The 19,278-nt window shown below is 56.3% G+C and overlaps 1 protein-coding gene across 2 annotated transcripts in view; it reads left to right on the top strand.

Moving 5' to 3' along the window:
* PPFIA1 (PPFI scaffold protein A1) overlaps positions 1–14,049 on the top strand; it is a 64,651-nt gene extending 50,602 nt beyond the window's left edge. The window contains exons 22-28 of one of the 2 annotated variants that reach the window (XM_075545231.1): positions 3,789–3,964; positions 4,043–4,140; positions 9,748–9,923; positions 10,489–10,557; positions 11,341–11,506; positions 12,377–12,447; positions 12,927–14,049. In XM_075545231.1, the coding sequence (XP_075401346.1) occupies positions 3,789–3,964; positions 4,043–4,140; positions 9,748–9,923; positions 10,489–10,557; positions 11,341–11,506; positions 12,377–12,435 (744 nt within the window). In that variant the 3' untranslated portion in view covers positions 12,436–12,447; positions 12,927–14,049. The remainder of the gene's footprint in view (positions 1–3,788; positions 3,965–4,042; positions 4,141–9,747; positions 9,924–10,488; positions 10,558–11,340; positions 11,507–12,376; positions 12,448–12,926) is intronic. The other variant, XM_075545232.1, reaches the window with a different exon arrangement.
* Positions 14,050–19,278: the final 5,229 nt, after the last annotated feature.

Below are 19,278 nucleotides of genomic sequence, written 5' to 3'. Positions count from 1 at the left end.
CACACAGGTATCCACACCACCAGAGCCGATGCTGTACACACCACCCACTCGGTTCTCAGACGATGCTGTGGCTGCTGGAAGCCCAGGTTCTCAACCACACAAAAAGCACAGCCAGGACCTGTGCACAGTCGTCTGGCTCTGCTTCCTCGGAATGCTCCAGACTCCGTCCTTTCTGTGTGCGTCCACGTCGGAGCCCTCGGGCACAGCCGGAAGATGGTGCCAAGCAGCCCCACTGTGAGGGCCAAGCCGGTGTGGCCAGAGACCAGAACACGGTGACATTGGTATCTTCACAAGTACCCAAGCCACGTGCGGGTGACGTTGGGAAAACAGGGAACCGAAGCTTCCTGGGGCACGGGAGCTCTTGTGTTGGTGTGTGGGCCGTGCCCTCCGGGGGCTAGAACAAGGGGGGTGGCACAGGTGATGGAGGCCAGATTCAGGGCAGAGCCGGCGCAGTTGGAGCTACTGTTGCTGGGAGCCCAGGCCTGCCCCCCCTCAGACTTGTGAGATGTTGCCGCCTGCCCTGCTATGCCCAAGGGGCCTTTCTCAGGGGGTGTCCCCCTCATGTTGCTGCTGGCTGCGGCCTTAAAGAGTTCGTGTTCTCGAGACGCTCTGTCCCTGGTGTTTGCCAGTTGCCAGTAGCTCGTTGCATTGAGAGCTGTGATGGGCTCTTCTATGTTGATTTTATAAATTTGCTAAACTTGCTGGTTCTGACACAAAAATGCAAATAAGAGCCTGATTTCTCATCCAGCTCACAGGATGGAGTTCCTTTCTGCTGCCCCGCCCTCATCTAGAGCCTCTCCCCACCTGTTGAACTGAGGGGAGAGAAGACCCCGCCCTGGCCCATGATCTTGGGAGGATGAGGATGCTGGGGCAGTGCCTGCTCTCAGGGTGGGCAGGCTTCTCCCAGTTCTGGACAGTGCAGAGCCCTGAGAGTGAGCCAGGCCTCTGTGTGTTCAAGTGCTTCTGCACAGTCTGTTAATAAGGCAAGTTAGGTTCAAGGAGACCACAGTCACTGCCATCAAGTGGAGGCCAATACACCGTGACCTTACAGGGGAGCGTGGAACTGCCCTGTGGATTTCCGAGACTAACTCTGTACAGGTGTAGAAAGCCCCGTCTTTCACCTGAGGAGTAGCTGTTGGTCTCGAACTGCCAGCTTTGTGCATTATAGTCCACTGCGTAACCCCTGCACCACCCGTGCTCCCTTTTTAAGTTTCCTGAGCCTAATGCTCACCTGCATGCTGCGTGCTCCTTCTCCTGTGTCGGGGGTGTGATTTGCTCGGGTGTGTTAAAGCTTGGCTTCCCTTTGTCCTTGCTGACGACCGCCCAGCAGCCTTTGGGCTGTGCGTCAGAGGTTCAGAAGACCATATGGGACAAACGATGCCAGTGCTGGTTTCAGAGCTGTGAATACCAGGAAGATGTTTATTTGTGTTTTATTGAATATGCAAAGGTATGCAATTGTATGGATCATAAATTGGATAATCTTTCAAAGAATGGGAATTCCAGAACACTGCATTGTGCTTGTGCAGAACCTGTGCATGGATTAAGAGGCAATTGTGCAAACAGAACAGGGAATGCGCATGGTTTACAATCCAGCCAGGTGTGCATCAGGGCGGCTTATTAACCACCTGTGCTATGCAGGGACAGGGCCTGACGCCCTTCCTGGAAGATCAAGGGTTTGCAGCCTTCAGGACAGATGACCACTCAAACGGTAAGACCCAGGTCCTCCCAACTGGACCAATAAGTGGCATCGCAATCAATGGAGAACTGGTTGGAGTTTGTCGAGGACCCTCCGCCGTGCTCGTGGAAACAGTCCCGAGAGATCAAGGGGCTTACTGCATGCACGGTCGGTCTGCTGCACGCATCCTCTTTGAAGTGTCGGACATCGAGGACGAAGCTGCACCTGGCCAAGCCATGGTATTCTCCACCGCCTTCTCTGCACGTGAAAGTCCGACGCTGACTGAGGAAGACGGGAGAAGAGCTGATCATGGAAAGAACCAGGACCGCCAAAGAACAAGCAAACCTGTCTGGGAAGAAGTACAGCCAGGATGCTCCTGAGAGGCAAGGATGGGGACGCTTTGTCTCCTGTGCTTTGGGCATGTTGAGAGAGGGGAGACTAGTCCCTGGAGGAGACATCATGCTTGGGAAGGTAGAGGGGCAGTGATGAAGGCAAAGGCCATGGACAAGCCAGACAGACCGAGGGCAGCAGCCCTGGGCTCCAACAGAGGAACCACTGTGAGGACGGCAGCCCAGGGCCGGGGGTGGTGCGCTCGGTTGCGCGTGGTGTCGCCATGGTGCGGCACGGAAGGACAGTGTTTCTAAGCATGGGAGGTAGGTCTCTCGTCGGACTCCTTGTCGGTGCCTCGCTCTGGTGCGGGTGTCGGCAACACCGGTTTCATATGGCGAATTAGGACACGTCTGCAATGGTTCGTACTAACTTGCATAAAACCCACATTTATCCATGACTGTGTGGTAGAAATCACTAGCAGAGCCCTCCAGGGCAGAGTTGTTTCCTTGTTTGTAGGGTTTGGGTTTTCGTGGGTCGACTTTGAACTACAGCTTCACGTTCCTTGGCCAGAAGGTTGTCTGTGTGGTCGTCTGTTGTCTGCTGCTCCCCCCAGAGCTCTGACGGCTGGCACATCTCAAGGGGCATGTCTTTCCACGAAGTGGGTGGAAATGCCCACATGCCCCGTCCTCTCTGCTGCAGCGTCATCTCCCTCTCATCCTTGATGTTTGGCATTTGGTTATTTTATGAGATCCAGCTTGCACTCCGCCCGTGTCTCCATGTGGCCCTCTTGGGACGCTTCCTCCTCCTCCGTGGCAGATGCTCCTGTGCTTCCTCCCTCGTTCTGCGGGTGTTGGCTGCTCTGGTCGTTGTTTTGTCATTTCTGACGGTAGACAGATGTTGGTTTGGGATCTGCCCCCTCAGAGGATCTGGTCCTCAGAGCCCACTGGGACCGGACCCCACACACCTGGGAGGTTTTATGGCTTCCACCTGCACTCCGTCCCGGATCTCTCCCCCTCTTCCTGTGACAATGTTGACATGGCTTGTTTGGAAACAAACTTGATTCTCCGCGAGCGAGGGATTTTCAGCTGCCCCGCAACATGGGATTCCTGATGGGATTCTCTTGCACTGAGGATGCACCTTGGATACGCTCTCTGCCTTCAGATAGGGTGCCAGTCTCCTGCCTGGGGGAGGGCCCAGTGCACTTGGAGCAGGGTTGCGTTCCCCCCCACCCCCACCCCACCCCTGGGAGCAGGGGGCCTGGGAGGGCTGATCTGGGCCTTTCATTCTCTGAGCCGCCGACGGGAGGGCCAGCCTTCACCCAGCTCTGCTCCTCCTGGAGGGTCCCTCAGCTCTCGCTCTGCCTTGTCCGTCTTTAGACTCTTTTCATCCCGTTTTCCCTTGGTTTGGGGATTCCAGATGCCTCTTCTCGGTCCTGCGGGGAGGAAAGCTCTCGTCGGAGCCCAGCTGGAGAGCAGGGTTCTCACGGGCGGGTATAGGGCTGGCCCTTCAAGCTTGTTCATGAGTCGCGGTCTGCCCGGGCGACTGTGTTGCTAACCAGGAACAGCCTCTCAGGCAGGCTCAGGGCAGCTGCAGCCTTCCTGCTCTGGGGGTCCGTAAATTCCATTTTAAAATGTGAATGAGGCGTCCATCTTTCAACAGAGCCCTCTGGCCTGTCTGGTCGCTCACTGGCATTGAAATGGGCAGGTGTGAGCAAGAGCAGTGTGGCCCTCGCTAGCCCCCGGGCACGCCCGAGCCCCCCACGTGTGCTGCTTACTTCACACAGACGCTGGCGTATGGTGACATGAACCATGAGTGGATCGGCAACGAGTGGCTGCCGAGCCTTGGGCTCCCGCAGTTCCGCAGCTACTTCATGGAGTGCCTGGTGGACGCCCGCATGCTGGACCACCTCACCAAGAAGGACCTGCGCGGCCAGCTCAAGATGGTGGACAGCTTCCACAGGTGGGAGCACCCCCCCCCCCCCCGGCCAGCACCCAGCCGCACGGGCACCTGGGCACCTCCTCCTTCCTCCTCTCACAGAAGCAGTTTCCAGTGCGGGATCATGTGCCTGCGGAGGCTGAACTACGACCGGAAGGAGCTGGAGAGGAAGCGGGAAGAGAGCCAGGACGAGATCAAAGGCCAGTATCTCGCTTCCAGCATCACGCAGGCACGTGCCTGCGCCCAGCAAATGCCAGCCTGGCTTCCTGGGTGGGGCGTGGGGTGGCTGAGCTGCCCCTCGGGCCAGAGGAGAACTCAGACCCACGTCTTCAGGGACACATTGCCAGCTGAGGGGCGCGGGACATTATAAATGCCATCAGCGTGCTGTTCTACGGTCTGCATGCTGCTGGGCAGAGGCGGGAGACACGCATGCTCATGGTCACATGCCTGTAGCACACGCACGTGGTCATAGGCCAGCAACACACACACTGAGCCTCATGCTGGCAGAGCACACAGCTGTCCAGTGGGCAGCGGGCACTGTACAGCCCTGGTTCCCACCCTTGATTTCACAGGTGCTTTTGCGGGCACAAGAGCCCACGCGCATAGCTCTGTTCCCAGGGCATCCTGGCTGGTTCTAACGAGGATGGTGTTCAGGTAGTGAGGGGGCTCACAACACAGGGTTGAGGTTGGTGAGTAGGCTGGGGGCCTCGTCCCATGGGGATCACAGGGCCAGCTGTGGCCCATCGCAGTCCCTGGCGGCCCCTGCTCTGAGGAGCGCGTTGTCGTAAAGGAATTACGGACAGGAAGCAGCCTCTTGGAGGTGTAGGGATTCCGGAGTAAGACAGTGTGGGACCCATGAGAAGACCATGGACGTGGGCACCCTAGAGCCAGGAGGTCTCTATCCACGAGTCTGCAGGGACTCCAGGGACTGCCGCTGGGCTACAGTTCATAGACGCCAGGTGCACCCCAACAGAGCCCTGATGGCCGCCCCTGCCATCGTCAGGTGCTGTAGGGAGTCTGCTCAGTCATGCGCTCCTCAGACTCACCGGGACGCCTGCACAAAGGGTCCATTCAGGGTGGTGGCTTCTAAGGGGATTGGCGGGGCCAGCTTGCCTCCAGGCAGCAGGGGATGGGGACTGTTTCTCAGGACCCCCAAGGGGTGACCTTGACGGGTACTCTGGAAGGATGGGGGACAATTTCAGGGGCTTACGGGGAGGGTTCAGAAAACAGGAGCGTCTGTTGGTGAAAGACCAGGAGATTTGCTCTGAAGGACGTCCCTGTCAGGACAGTGCCCCTGCTCACTCTGCAGGCATCCCAGGGTGGCCCTGTGTGCGTCTCATGGGAACGACACCCTGCCCAGCCTCCAGCCCTGAGCTGCCTCGCACTCTTGTGCTGGGTCCCCGGAGCTCAGAGCCCATTTAGAAGGAGAGTCTGGTTGGAGCCCCAGAGGATGCCCAGCCCGAGTTGCCTGTGATGTGAATGGAAGTGTGCTGGATGTTTGGGGGAGGCTGGTGGTGGTGGTGAGGTGCCCTGGTGTCTCTCCCAACCCACAGCATCCCGATGCACAACAGGACACACCACCAGGTCCGGCATCCTCCTCACCATTGATCTCATCCATCCGTTTGTCCGTCTCACCTTCCTCAGGGCCTTGCTCTCCTTTGCAGCTCCTCCACTTTCCCAAATGCAGTGTCTCCCCCGAGAGCATGCCCTGAGTGTGAGACGGAGCCTCAGCAGCACCCGGCCGTCCCTGCACACAGATCTGCTTGTTCTCTGGCACGTGCGGTGCTTCCAGTATCTGTGCCAGCTCCATCCGTCAGATGCACCTGTTCTTCAGTCTTCCTCGGCCAGTGTCCAGCTTTCACCACGTAGGAGGTCGTGGAAGACACCACGGCCTGCGTCAGGCACAGCTCGGTGCTCAGAGTCCTTGCTTTCCAGCACCCGAGAAGTCTGTGCAGCAGTGGCCACGTGCTGTGCGTCACTTGATCTCACTGCTGTGTCCTTGAGCACTGATTGTGTCCAAGCAAGACAAAGCTGACAGCTCTAATCTTTTCCCCATTTATCATGATGTTACCTATCGGTCCAGTTGTGAGGCTCTCGATCTTCTCTCCATGGAGTTTTCTCCACACTGAAGGCTCCGTCCTTTATCTTCATCTTCAGCAAGGGCTTCCAGTGCTGCTCGCTCTCAACCAGCAAGGTGGTGTCGTCTGCACACTGCAGGCGGTTAAGACACCTTCCTCCAGTCCTGCAGCCACATGCTTCTTCACAGAGTCCAGCTGCTCAGCGTACGGATTGAATATGTGTGGTGGGAACATAGAACTCCGACACACACTTTTCCTGATTTTAACTCAAAAAACTCCCCAAAAAACTCACTGGCATTGATTCAATGCCGACTCATAGCAGCCCTGTAGGACGGGCTAGAACTGCCCCTGTGAGTTGCAAGACTGTAACTCTGTACATGGTAAGAAAGCCCCATGTTTCTCCCGAGGACTGGCTGGTGGTTTTGAACTGCTGACTTTGCAGTTAGCAGGCCAACAATTAACCACTACGCCACCAGGGCACCAGGATCTTAAACTGCACTCTTCTTTCGTTCTGTTCGCACAAAATGCAAGTCAGTATCTTTCTGATGTTCTCTGCTTTCAGCCAACATCCCTCTGACATCAGCAGTGGTTCCCCTTAGTGCCCAGCCCCTTCTGAATCCAGGCCGGACCTCCGGCAGCTCCCTGCCAGTGTGCTGCAGCAGCCCCGCAGGTGGACGGTCTTCAGCGGGGTGTGGCGTGGGTGTGACATCAGTGCTGGTGGTCTGTAATCGGAGCCCTCTGTTGGGACACCTTTCTTGGGAATGGGTGCACACATGCATCTCTGCCAGTCAGTGGCTGAATGGCTGTCTTCCAAATCGCCTGGCACAGGCGAGCAAGTCCTCCCAGTGCTTCATCAGCGTGGTGCTCCAGCGATTCCTGGAGCCTTGTTTTTGCCTAACGCTTTCAATGCGCCACTGGCTCCTGATCCTAAGCTGCCTCTTGAAATGGCTGAACGTCAGACCAGTTCTTTCCGGTCCAGTGACTGTGTGTTCTTCCCATCTTCCTTTGATGCTTTCTGCGTCATTCAATATTTTGCCCATGGAATCCTTCAGTATTGCAACTTGAGGCTTGAGTTTTTTGATGAGAAAGATCCGTTTCAGATATGCAGAGCATGTTTTTCCTTTTTGAGTTAATGACTCTAGGTCTTTGTGCATTTCTTTATGTATGTCCTTTTTCTTTGTCTTCTCAAGCTGCCCATCGACTCTTGTTCAGCTCTCTCTTGACTTCCATCATTTCTTCCATCTGCCCTGGGAACTCACCATGCAGAGCGGGTTTCAGAGTCTCTGGCGCCCACTGTGAACTTTTCTTTCCTGTCGTTTGTTTTCTCTTTTTAAGCATATAGTTCAAGGACTGCTTGTTGGTCTTTACGAGTTTTCCAGTCGAGTCTGATGGGGTGCTACACTCTGTCTCCATAGTCTCTTTTTGCTGTTCCCCGGGGATTTCATCCCTTTGCTCCCCTTGCTGCTCTGTTGCATGCCCTTAGTGTTACCCCCCAGTGTGATGGGGTCAGATGGCCACAGTTCCTCTGCTGTGTCTCCAGTGTTGTCCCCTGTAGCGCTATCAGTCACTGAGGGACATCGTGTCTTGAGGTGGGGCCGGCCCTGTGGCCCTCTGTGTGCATTGTCTGCTCTGAGCAGGACTGTCATCCTTGGGACTTGGTGGGCCAGGATGTGTTCCCCTCACTCTCCATCCCGCTCCGTTTCTCCCATGTGCTCTAATCAGACGTGCCCCTCTCCCCAAGCTGTCCTCTGAAGTGCATTCTTCCGGGGGGGGACGGGGACGGACACATAGTTGGTATTGGAGCCGGCCCCACTTTCCTGTCCTTTTAATAACCTTTTGTTTTCTTCATGGATGCTGTTCCTGAGACGTTCCCAAGATTCAAGTGGGACAGACTCAAGGCTGTGTTTTGGCTCTCGGAGACTTATTTCAATTTTCTTCAGCTTTACCTGAACGTACACACGAGCAATTGGTAGTCTGTTCCATGGTCACCTGGTTTTAGCTGTTGATAATTCAGCTTCTCCATCGTCCCTTCCATGCACCCATGGCATACATGTAGTCGGTTTGGTTTCTCTGCCTTCTGTGTGGGGACGCCCATGTATGTCGCCAGTGTCTGTGTTGTTGAAACACGTGTTTGCGGTGAACCAGTCATTGGTCTGGTACCATTCTGTCATGCGGTCACCAGCTTTGTTCTTGTCACCAAGACCTGCCTTATTTCCAACTTTTTTGGTTTTGTTTTTTTATTTTCCAACTTCTCTTACTTCCTCTTTGTTTCCAACTTTTGCATTTCATTGGCCAATAATTATCAGTGCAGCTTGATTACATCGTTGGGCAATTTCCAACTGAAGACGTCCGTGGGGCAGACATTGTCCTGTTAGAGGCAGTGTTGTCCTTCAAGGACCTTCAATTGTCCTTCAGTTGACCACGAAAGCAGCACCCTCTTTACGGTGCTGCCATTCCCGGCGTGGTAAAGAATGCTGGCTGTCTGGGTTCACTGGTGCCCAGAATGCCCATTGGTGTGCGCTCCATTATATTCTTGACAACAACTCCCAGGTTTCCTTCATTCACACTTCGTACAGTCCAAATCCGATTGTCAATTGCTGGCGGCAGCTGGTTCTTCTCATTTGAGTCGTACCCCATCAGCGGCAGAGGGGGTCCCGCAGCCCCTGCACCCACAGGCTCTTCTCTGACTGAGTCATTGAGGCCGACTCTGCTCTGAGAAGTCGCTCTGCCTCAGCCCGTGTCCTCTGGCACTCCCCGCCAGCGTTCTGCTTCTGCTCCCTTGGGGTCCAGTCAGCATTTCGGTGCTCCCTACCCACGAGGCTTTCACTGGCTCCTTGCGCGGAGGCCGGTAACCTACTGCTGCCGAGTCCCAGTCGGTCGGGAAGCTCCACTGAACAGGTCCGCCGGGCCGTCCTGTGGGCCCTGAAGGACCGGTGACAAGGCAGCACACAAACCAGCACAGCACGACCAACGCACCGGACGTGGGGGAGCGTAGAGGAGGGCCAGCGAGACGGACACATCGCCTTCAGGCGTGTAGACCCCGGTGGAGGATCCGTCTAGAGACAGCACCTTCACACCGTGTGTGTGTGCTGTGTGTTTTGAAGATTCCTGTGTTTTGGGTGTTGCTGGCAGTACTTCTGACTCACCCTGGCAACTTCATGTATGTCCTCTTGTCCAGGAAAGGGCACTGGAGAGGAGGCACGTGAATCTATTCCACTCGTGTTCTGATAACTTCTCTTTAAAATCCACGGGTTGGCCTTGCACGTGATTGGTGGTCACCTGGATGTAGTCACACCGTGACTGGCTCTAGAGCTCTGTGGCTCCCCAGCCACTCGAGGTCAGCCCTCCTCCAGCCCCCACCATGACCCAGCCTATTCACCTCCTGCAGTATGAGCATGGTCCGCAGGCTGGAGGTGGGGCTGGTGGGGCCTTGAGCCCAGTGGGTGCTCGGATGTGGAGGTCTTGGTCAGAGACACTTGTTTGAACTTGTAGGTTCATCTTGTCACTTAATCCTGGGTCCTCACCATCCCCCACTCCCTGGAATAAAGTGTGCACAATACCATCACCCCCTTGGGCTCACTGGAAGAGTCGGCTCTAAGGGAAGTGTCCTCGTGGGGGTGGCCCCGCCCTTTGTCGGGGCCTGCATGGGGAGGGCCCCGCCGGCTGGTCAGGGCCACCCATGAGCGGTTTCTTTGGAGGCCCTCATGCCACGCCCGCTCTCTCCCACAGACGTGCTGGTGTGGAGCAATGAGCGGGTGGTGCGCTGGGTGCTGTCCATCGGCCTGAAGGAGTATGCCAATAACCTGCTGGAGAGCGGCGTGCACGGTGCCCTGCTGGCGCTGGACGAGACCTTCGACTTCAGCACGCTGGCCCTGCTGCTGCAGATCCCCACGCAGAACACACAGGTAGCCCCTGCCTGCCTGCTGTTGGACCGAGGCAGGAGCCTCAGTCCTTGGTCACATCCTCCCTATGTCATGCAGGCCCCATCACCCCCACCAACGCCAAGGGGTTCTGCCTGCTTTAAGCCAGGTGGTGCACTCAGAGAGGGCAGAATGGGCAATGAATTGCCTTGTAGAATTTTTCCTGAATCTTGGTTCACTTGAGATCTAGGGCATCTTTCATTTGTCATTTTTACTAAAATGCTTACAAATGGTTTCTGGCCAGTCACTTGGCACCACCCCCTCCCGACTGCTGGCCTGCCCTGTGTCTCACTCAGTGTCTCCCTGAGGGGCCGGCACTGCCCACACTGCGACCTGCCCCTTGTCCTGCGTGGTGGGCTGGCTGCAGCAGAGTGGTCAACTGCCGGGGGGCGGGGTGTTGAGTGATTTTTACTTCTGAAGGGGGCAGCAGGCTAGATCCCAGGGAGCCTGTGGTTTGAAGGACAGCTGATGTAGGAGTGCTCTTCATTCCCCTGAGGCGGGAGGGGGGTGGGGGGCTGTGGCCAAAGCTCTGTCCTTTCTGCCCCTCCAGGCGCGGGCCGTGCTCGAGAGGGAGTTCAACAGCCTCCTGGTCATGGGCACCGACAGAAGGCTGGACGAGGTGAGCTGCTGGGCGCTGACACAGCTCGGGTCCCTTCTCGTCCTGCTCGATCTGCCCACGGCCCTCCGAGGGCACAGCTCCACAACAGAAAGGCGGTTAGAAGCTAGTGTTTCCCACCAGGCAGTGAGCGTGGGAGCCCAGAGCCCCCAAGATGCCACCCAGCATGGGGGGCCACCGGAAGCCGCTGTCGGGGCAGCCTCAGCCTGTCTGCATTCACCCCAGACCTCTTTCCTTCCTTGCTTGCTTCCTTCCCGCACTGGCACGCGTGCCTCTCCTGTTGGGCCTCCAGGGTGGGGTCTGGGGGGAGGCGGGGGGCAGCCGAGGACAGTGTCTCAGGCAGAACTTTACAAGCAGCTCAGAAACTCATGGCTCACAAAGGGTCCTCTCGCAGCATCAGTGGGTGATTCCTACAGGCTGGGCCCCCTCCTCCACCCTGTCCCAGTCCCCACTCTCCAAAGTGACTCCCTGGGGAGTTATGCTATGAACCAGTCACGGACTGCCCACCACCAAGAGAAACCATGCCCAGAGACAAAGCTTAGGAGCAGCAAGGAAGACAGGTGGACCGAAACAGGAAGCCCAGGGGAAGTGGGAAGAGGCCTCCGAACACCCCTGATGGGGCCCCAGGTCGCTGTCGCCAGTCCGACGTGTGCCCCTTGGAAGCGAGCACCGGCTCGCCCCGGCAGCCTGCCCCCCAGCACAGTTGGAAAAGCAGGGGGCCTTGGTGACCTTGAGGGCCGTGGCTGCGCCCTTCTCTCAGAGCGCCCCGGGTCCTCCTCCTCATAGGACGACGACAAGAGTTTTAGGAGAGCACCTTCCTGGAGGAAGAAATTCAGACCCAAAGACGTCCGTGGCCTCGCGGCCGGCTCAGCCGAGACGTTGCCTGCAAACTTCAGAGTCACGTCGTCCATGTCCTCGCCCTCCATGCAGCCAAAGAAGATGCAGATGGACGGTAGGTCCCGCTGGACACTGGCCAAGCCCAGCCTTGGGCTGGCTGGACATGAATGCTGACTCCGTCCGTGGACGCTGCTTCCTTAACTCCTGTTTGGGGACCCCAGCGGCATCAGCTCCAGAGTGATGCCCGTGTGTGTGTGTGCTTGTGCGTGTGTGTGAGCTCCCGCACGGGTGTGAGCAGCGTGTGGAGAGTCCTGGACATTTGGGAAGGCTGAGTGCCGGCCTGTGGACCCGGTGCTGCTTATGGAAAGCTGAGGTTGAACCTGTGCTTCCTGAGACCCTCTGTTCCCCGCTCGCTGTCCCAGCACACCCCATAGTCACAGCAGTGTTCAGCTCACACCCATCTCTGCACACGCACATACACAACACACACACAGCCCCGCACTCACAGACAGCCCCCCACCCGTCACAGCTCAGACGTTTGCTCCCAAGACACACGCACGCACATGCACACACGCTACCCCATCCCCTTTGATCACAGCAGAGGTTAGCGGTGACCTGCCTCAGCGCACACTAGCACCTGCGCACTCACCACCAGGGCAGTGTTTAGCTCCGAGGAGATGCCCGGCACCCTGTGAGCCTCCAGGTGAACAGCCCATCCCAGTGGTGAGAACACAGGCATGTTTGGGGGCCGTTATACATCCTCCATCCAGAACCCAAAACACTACTGCTTAGAATCTGCCCCCGGCAGCCCCAGGCTTCCTGGGAGAGAAGGAACCAGCTTCGGGCAGGCAACTCTCAGGCCCAGAGCCTGGGACTGGGCACCCCACCTCCCACCCCCCGGGGGCCTTGGGAATCTGCACCCCGTGTGACCGTGTGAACTAACTGCACGCTGTGCTCTGCATGCTCCCCTGCGCTGTCGGGATAGGCGACGTGTCGGGGACACAGAGGCTGGACTCGGCCACAGTGCGGACCTACTCCTGCTAACGCCCGCCCTCGGTGAGTAGAGCACCTCGCCTGGGGCCTGCCAACTGGTGGCTGGCAAGGTGGAAGCTGCCAAGGACACCACCTGGCTGCTCCCTCGGTGGCCAGCACGCAGATCACAGCTGCTGGGGGACAAGGATTCTGCTGACACCTTTTGTCTCTCTCTGTGCCTGTCTGTCTCGGGGGTGGGGCCAGAGCATGGCAATAAAGGATGCAGACTCGGCGCCTGTCTCTGAGCTGAACCCCTCTGCTTTAGCGCTGGCTGGCATGCTGTCCCCCCGGGCATGGTTGTTGTACCACAGATGCACGCTCCTGCCTGCCTCACTGGGCGTGAGGCTGTGCCCTCGCTGGGCGCCTGGTTTTCAGATGGAGGCACTGGGAATGGAGTGTCCCTGGAGGCATGGAGTCCGCCCTGGCCCTCCTGGGCAGCTGCAGGTTGGCCGGAGCCAGGCAGCCCGACTGAGAGCCTCTTCCTGTCTGCTTCTCTCTTGCAGTCTACCCACACTATTTCTACCGATGACACGCGGCGTCCTCGAGCCCACCGACGCAAGCAGGACCCCACGGCTCCTCGAACCTGTTGATACTTGTTATATGGACCCGGAGATATTTTATTACAGAGTTTTTAATTAGTGAGAAATTCAAGAATACCATAGAGAAACTATTTTAGAATTTAATGTTTCTTATATTTATGTAAACTTACGAGTCTTCATTTATACGGTGACTGACTTTTCCATGGACTTCCACTCTGCATTACCTTGCCCCTCAGTCTTGTCGTTCTCTGTACCTAACCGTCTGCAAAGGAATGTACTGTGATGCCTGTCTGTATACTTCCTATAGACGGGTAGGGCTTTTGTATTGTGATCTTCCCTGTTGGAAATTTTAATAATAAGCCCAGCCCACGGAGAGGATTCTGCTGCGTCTGTCTCGACCTTGACACCGCCGTCGTCAGGGTCCCCCTCCGGCAGGCCAAGCTAGCGCCCCACTAGCGCCCCACAATCACTTTCACAGCCTCCTGCGGCCGTACCTTACTGACTGACCATCCCCAGGCCTTTAGGAACTCGTTCTAACGCATTCCCGTGTGGGCGGCCTGCCCACCTGCACCCAGGAAGACTGGCACCTGCTCCAAGCACTTCACTGGCACACCGTCGCCGGCCGCCAGGGCCTGGGCGGGTCGCGGCGGCGGCTGTGCAGCCTCCTGTGCCTTCCCCAGCTCTGCCGCGCGTGTGCGGGCGGGCGCCCTGCTCAGAGGACCAACCCCGCCCCGCCGCCAGCGCTCTCACCACGCCTTACCTCGCCAGCGCGCCCCGGACGTTCCGGCTCCCACGCCGGGGCGCTCCGCACTGGGCTGGAGTCGCTCGTGGCCAGTGGCAGCGCCCCTACCCGGCGTGCGCGTGCACGGGCGCGTGCTGCGGCCCGGCTGCCCGGTCCCTCCAGGCTGGCCTCGCTGCTCGCTCGCTCGCTCGTTCGTATACTGCAAGTCCTTGATCTGGCTCCGTTTTTCTACTAATCTTTTTGTGGACTTCCCGATTATGTAACAAAGTATGTACAGTCTACTTTTTGAACTATTTTTATCACAGTATTATTTATTGTTGTCTTTCAATAAAGTACTGAAGCATTTTCCACTGCCAACAAAAAGGCCCGAAGAACAAGCCGTGAGGGGCCCCCAGACACCTCCCTTCAGGCCTCCAAAGATGGCTCCCAGGAGCCTGGAAGGACAACCCCCCCCCCCCAAGCCTTAAGGGGTGCCAACTGCGGGGGCAATGGGCGTGGCGTCCAGGCTGGAGGCATGGCGGCCAACATGAGAAAAGGGGGTTCAGATGTCTCCCAGACCTCTGACCGGAAGACCCAAGCCACCTGCCAGGCAAGGAGGGGGCCCAGACCTGTGGTCTCAAACAAGAACTGGTCCCAGGGCAGCGCTGGACTGCGCCACACCGAAGGTCGGGCTTCCTTGGGAAGCTGCCTCCTCCCCTCGCAGGGGGCCCGGGCCCTCGGTGTCCATGCCTCTACCAGGACGCCCGCGGCCGGCCAGCTGCAGCCTGCCTGCGCCTGTAGCTGGGGTCCCTGAAGTTCCCGCGGGGTCCCAACCCAGCCTTCATGCCTCCTGCTCCTCCGTCCTGGCCCACTAAAGCCTGTGCCTTTAGGGCGGTCAGTGAGGGGTGCCCCCACCCCACATCCCTGCTACAGGTTCAGTGACTGCCCCTGGGCTGCGGACTGCTCATGTCCAGGACTCCCTACCTTTCGCGGTTTTGTCGGAACCATGCCGCCCACCTCTCACTTAGGTCAGAGACCCCCATTGTCCCGCCTTCTGCTGGGCCCACACCGCGTGCACATGCGCACCAGGGGAGCTGTGGGTTTGGGTTTTGCTGAGTGGCCACTTGGGGCTTGCTCTCGCTCAGGATGAGTTTCCCGGGGAACCAGAGCGGTTTCCGGGAAAGTACAGGGTGGGCTGGAGGAGGGATCCAGGGTTTCCACCACCACCTGGCCGCTTCCTGTCACCCGCCGCGAAGCATCCGCATCATTTCATTTCAGGCCTCTCATTTTCTCATTTCCTTGGGGAAATGAGTAGCCGGGGAGGTGGCGGCTTTGTTCCAAAAGGTGCCTTCCTCCAGACCCCGTGTGAGGCTAGCATGTCACACACCCCTGTACACAGGTGCCGAGGGTCTGCGCCGTCAGTCCCCAGGGAGGAGAGGAGGGCGCTGGTACTCCCTGTGCTGGGACACCTGCTAGGGAGGGGGCTGAGATGGAAGAAAGCAGAAGAGTTAGATATTCAGATGACCCTTGACCTGAAATGGGTGTGGCTCCAGGGCAGGTGAGCCTGGAGGAAGTATTCGGAACTGCCCTGGCGAGTTAGCCCAGCCCAGGTATGCAGTGGACCCAGTGGTCAGCCGCCAACTGGAAGGTCAGCCACTCAGTCCTAGCAGCCACTCTGGGAGAAGGATGGAGCGGTCTTCCTGTGTGCAGACGGACAGCCTGGAAATGCTGGAGCCATGCAGCGTGCCTCGCTGCACACAGGTTGCCGTAACTGAGCGTGCTGCCCAACAGGTCGCTTGGGGTTGGGATTTTGGGCTCCACTCAAGTGTGTTTGCACCCTCCATCCCCCGATTGAGCCCTGGATGCCACGCCTCTGGCTGGATTTGAACCTCCAACCTTTCCATTAGCAGCTAAGTGCTTAGCTGCTGTTCCACCAAGTGTCCTTAAGGCAAGTGCACAGCATACACACTCACACGCACACACACACTGCCATGAGGTCCATTCCAAGTGCACACACACACCACACACTCACTACCATGGAGTCCATTCCAAGTGCACACACACACACCACACACACTACCATGGAGTCCATTCCAAGTGCACACACCACACACACACACACACACACACCAATCCAGTTGATTCCGACACATACTGAGCCTATGTAGTGTTTCATCTTCCTCCTGAAGAGTGGCTGCCGGGTCTGCACCTGACCGTTAGCTGCCCACCAGGAGCAGAGCTCCTGCCATGGGAACGAGTTACCTGGAGACCCAGATGAGGAGAAGGCTGGTGTGGCTCCAGGGGAGCAAGGGAAACCATGTGGAGGTAGAAGATGCGCTTGGAAAGGTGGTGTGAGCCCGTTTGTATGGGGAGCCCAGTGCTCTGCTCATGAAGACGGGCAGAGGCTTTTGAGCTGAGCCTTATGGGGGTTATACTTTTGTTAAACCTTCCTAAGCTGGGAGGGTCACTGCTGGTGGACAGGAAGTGGGTGGGAGGTCGGAAATGAAAAGGGAATGTGTGAGAAGGATCAAGTTCTGGGCTGGAGCCCTGGTGGTGGGAGGGATGAGGCCGGTCCCTCTGAACGAGAAAGGCCGCTGGGCGGGCAAGCTTAAAGAGTTCTCATGAATTCTGAGACACCTGTTTCCTTATCACCTTTATCACATAAGCAGGTGGGTCTATGAGTCAGGACCTCTCCTGGCATGACTCAGGAGAGACATCAGTTGGGAATGAGGCATCTGTTAGTATCTTACTAAACATGAGAAGCAGCTAGGTGACGCTGAAACTTTAAAATACTAACAAACCAAGTGTCGGACGCTCAACTAACAGAGGGTCGTCAACAACCTAAGATGTCGATATAAATAATCTCTTGAAGGTTTTGCCCATTAAATCCCTCAGACCTAGGCTAGTGGAACCACCACCACAACCCCCTGTGGCTGGGCCATGCCAACCATGGGGTCCACAGGGCCACCTTCTGCAGGAACACTCAGCCCAAGATGGGAAGCTGCTTCTTGAGCGCCCCAGAGTCACTGTGGAGGAGGAGGAGGCAGTGGGCCCCACCTAGCTGTGAGAGTGCTGGGAAATAGGCTGTTTCCAGGACCTAGAGACGTAGCAGAGGTAGGTGAGCACTATGAGTCTCTGCCACTGATGGAATCCAGGGCCTGCAACTCGGGGTGAGGTAGAGGGAAGAGACTAGATGGGAGGTGGGGGGGGGGTTAGAGAGAGAAATAGATCTGCTGTGCTGGATGCTGCTGAGATGAAGAGGTGGTCACTGTATCTAAAATTGTAGGGGTTAGTATTCAACCTGCCAATCATGTAAGCCTGATGGTAGGGGTAGCCCTCAATCTGTCCATCAAGGCTATGTGGGCGTGGCATTCTCATAAGGAGGGCCCTGGGAACCTCCCTTTCTCTTTCTGCCTTCACCTTTTCGCTGGCTGGCCCTGATTATTGCAAGAGCCCTGGACAATTACAACTGCCATTGGATCCACATGGCTTTGCACCCACAGTGAACGTCCTGCACTCTGCATCATTGCATGTGGCTGTGTGAGTCTGAAGCAGCAGGGCTTAGGGACTCGTATCACACTTTAGGATGGGCTGGGCTGTTTCTTGATAGATAATTACTTCTTGGTAGAAAGCTCTTTCTTACACATATGTGAGGGTCACTGAATTTGTTTCTCTAGTCAACCTGGCCTCACACAGAGCTCAATGCTGCCACTCCATCTTGTGGAAGGTCTTCCTTCCTCTATTTCGCTGGCCCTCTATTTTGTCAAGCATGACGTCTTGCATGCTTGAGAAGCTGGACCCTCCTGACAACCTGTCCAAAGTATATGAGATGAAGTCTCGCCATCCTTGCTTCTAAGGAGTATTCTGGCTATTCTAAAACAGATCCCCTTATTCTTTTGGCAGTCCAGGGTACTGTCAATATTCATCATTACCATAGTGTGGGATATCAAGAGACTTTTTCCCAGCTTTGTCTCCCCCAAAGACATGCCAAACATTAGAGGCTGTTTGCCAGCAAATGGTGGGAGGTCAGATGCTTAGAGGCATCTGAAGGCATTAAGCCACTGGTAGGGCCCACTCCCTGCAGTTCAGGACAATGGGCTACTTCTCCCTAAAAGCTTGTGGCCAACAGTCTGGTCCCTGTAGGCGGGGTTCACACCCTACTGATAATGGTTTCCTTGGAGAGCCAGAGAACAGGTCAAACCTGCTGGTTGACATCCAAAGTTAGGCTGCCTTCCTGAATTTGGGATCCGCCCTTCTTGTCACAGGCATACCCTTAATCCCTCCTCTTCCTTTAGTGTGTGTACCTCTAGGTTGTCCCCCTCCCATCACTGTATATTACCTATCGGTGCAAACCCTTCCTGTGTCTTATGTCTTTATCTGTAATTAGGGGTCTTGCATGCCCCCCAAAGACATATAAGCCTTGGTTAGCAGGTAAGAAGCTCTCTCCCCTCGTTCCCCTCCTCTCTCTGCCAGATATCCTTCCTCTCTCCCTCTTGCTCCCTCCCCCCCTTCCTCTCTCCCCTTGTCCTCCTTCCCAACCCCCCTCTCTCCTGCCTTCCGGTCTCCCATCTCTACGTGGACCAGCATGCGGGGCTGAGGTGAGCATGCTACCATGAAATGTGTCAGACTCCATTATTTCAATCTCTTCTATCTCTCCTTACTCTTTATGACTTTATTATAATATAATCTTTATATATCTCACCTGTACAATTGTACCCATCGAACCCACGATTAGTTGTGGGGGGCTGGCCTTTCCCTCACACCATAGTTGAAAGGCATCTATTTTTCTTTGGTCTTCTTTTTTCAATGTCCAACTTCCCAAATATGAGGCGATTGAAAGCACCATGACTTGGATCAGGCGCACCTTAACCCTCAAAGTAGCCTTCCTGCTTTTCAACACTTTGAAGAGGTCCACACGGCACATTTACCCCGAGCAACGCCCCCTTTGACCTTTGACTGCTGCCCCAATGACATTGATCGTGGACCCAAGCTAGCTGAAATCTTTGACTTCAAACTTTTCTCCATTTGCCGTGATGCTACCTACTGATCCAGGTGTGAGGCTTTGGGTTTTCTTTACATTGAGCTGTAAGCGGTTCTGAAGGCTGCAGACGCATAGTAACCTTATATTGGGCTCATATAGGGTTGCAGACCTTATACAGGGCTGAGGTGGGACGTTGTTACGGGAGTGGATAGCTTCATCTTTCTCCTCGGAGTGGCTGGTGGGCTTGAGCTGCCTGTCTTGTGGTAAACAGCCCAAGGCTTACCCCGCAGGACCAGCAGGACTCCTGACGAGGAAGAAGGATGGACAAACTGGCCGTTGGAAATCTTAAGAGTAGCAGCAGAATGTTATCTAACGTCGTGCCAGAAGGTGAGCTCCTCACGGAGAACTGCCTCCTCAAAGCAGACCTGAATGTCATGCATGAAGCACAGCCTTCAGGACTTTCCTTGGCTGACATGGCGTGACTCAAAACGAGAAGAAACGACTGCAGAGAGCCATTAGCAATCAGGTTGTGGGATGTACCATGTATGGCCCTAGAAAATGGGAAACTGTCAAAAAAGGGGTGGAATGCTTAGAGATCAGTGTCCTAGGTGGTG

This window comes from Tenrec ecaudatus, chromosome 4 (genome assembly GCF_050624435.1).
Source record: "Tenrec ecaudatus isolate mTenEca1 chromosome 4, mTenEca1.hap1, whole genome shotgun sequence".
Classification (NCBI taxonomy): Eukaryota; Metazoa; Chordata; class Mammalia; order Afrosoricida; family Tenrecidae; genus Tenrec; species Tenrec ecaudatus.
This window is presented reverse-complemented; position numbering and strand designations above follow the sequence as displayed.